This window comes from Aptenodytes forsteri, unplaced genomic scaffold, assembly GCF_000699145.1.
Source record: "Aptenodytes forsteri isolate BGI_AS27 unplaced genomic scaffold, ASM69914v1 Scaffold227, whole genome shotgun sequence".
Lineage (NCBI taxonomy): Eukaryota > Metazoa > Chordata > Aves > Sphenisciformes > Spheniscidae > Aptenodytes > Aptenodytes forsteri.
Window position 1 is genome coordinate 4,413,179 of NW_008795365.1, and position 372 is coordinate 4,413,550.

The 372-nt window shown below is 58.6% G+C and overlaps 1 protein-coding gene across 1 annotated transcript in view; it reads right to left on the reverse strand.

Moving 5' to 3' along the window:
• The window catches only part of HHIP (hedgehog interacting protein), a 73,458-nt gene extending 73,304 nt beyond the window's left edge, over positions 1–154 (reverse strand). The window contains exon 1 of the mRNA XM_009280280.2: positions 6–154. Coding sequence (XP_009278555.2) covers positions 6–154 — 149 coding nt within the window. The remainder of the gene's footprint in view (positions 1–5) is intronic.
• Positions 155–372: the final 218 nt, after the last annotated feature.

A 372-nucleotide genomic window follows, 5' to 3' on the forward strand; every position in this document is an offset into this window, starting at 1 on the left:
CCCGCCGGTCGCGCTTCTTCAGCCGCCTCGGCGGGGTCCCGTTGAGGCACCTTCTCCTCCGGGCGCCGCTCTCCCCAAACTTGGCATCCCCCTCGAAGAAGCACAGAACCACGGCCACCAGCAGCAGCTTAAACGGCAGCATCTTGAGCATCATGCCTGAGGGAGCGCGTGAATGCACCCAAAAAAGAGGGGGTGGGGGGAGAAGGAGGGGAATCCCACTGACTTTTCTTTGCACTTCGGATCAGGAAAACACCTCCCTCCCCCAGAAGGCGAAAGTCTGGAGGAGAATAGTAACAGTAGCAATTAAAAAGCCTAGGGAAGGAAAGCACTTCGGTCACCCCCGCTTCCAAAAAGGCGGACGCGAAAAGGCAG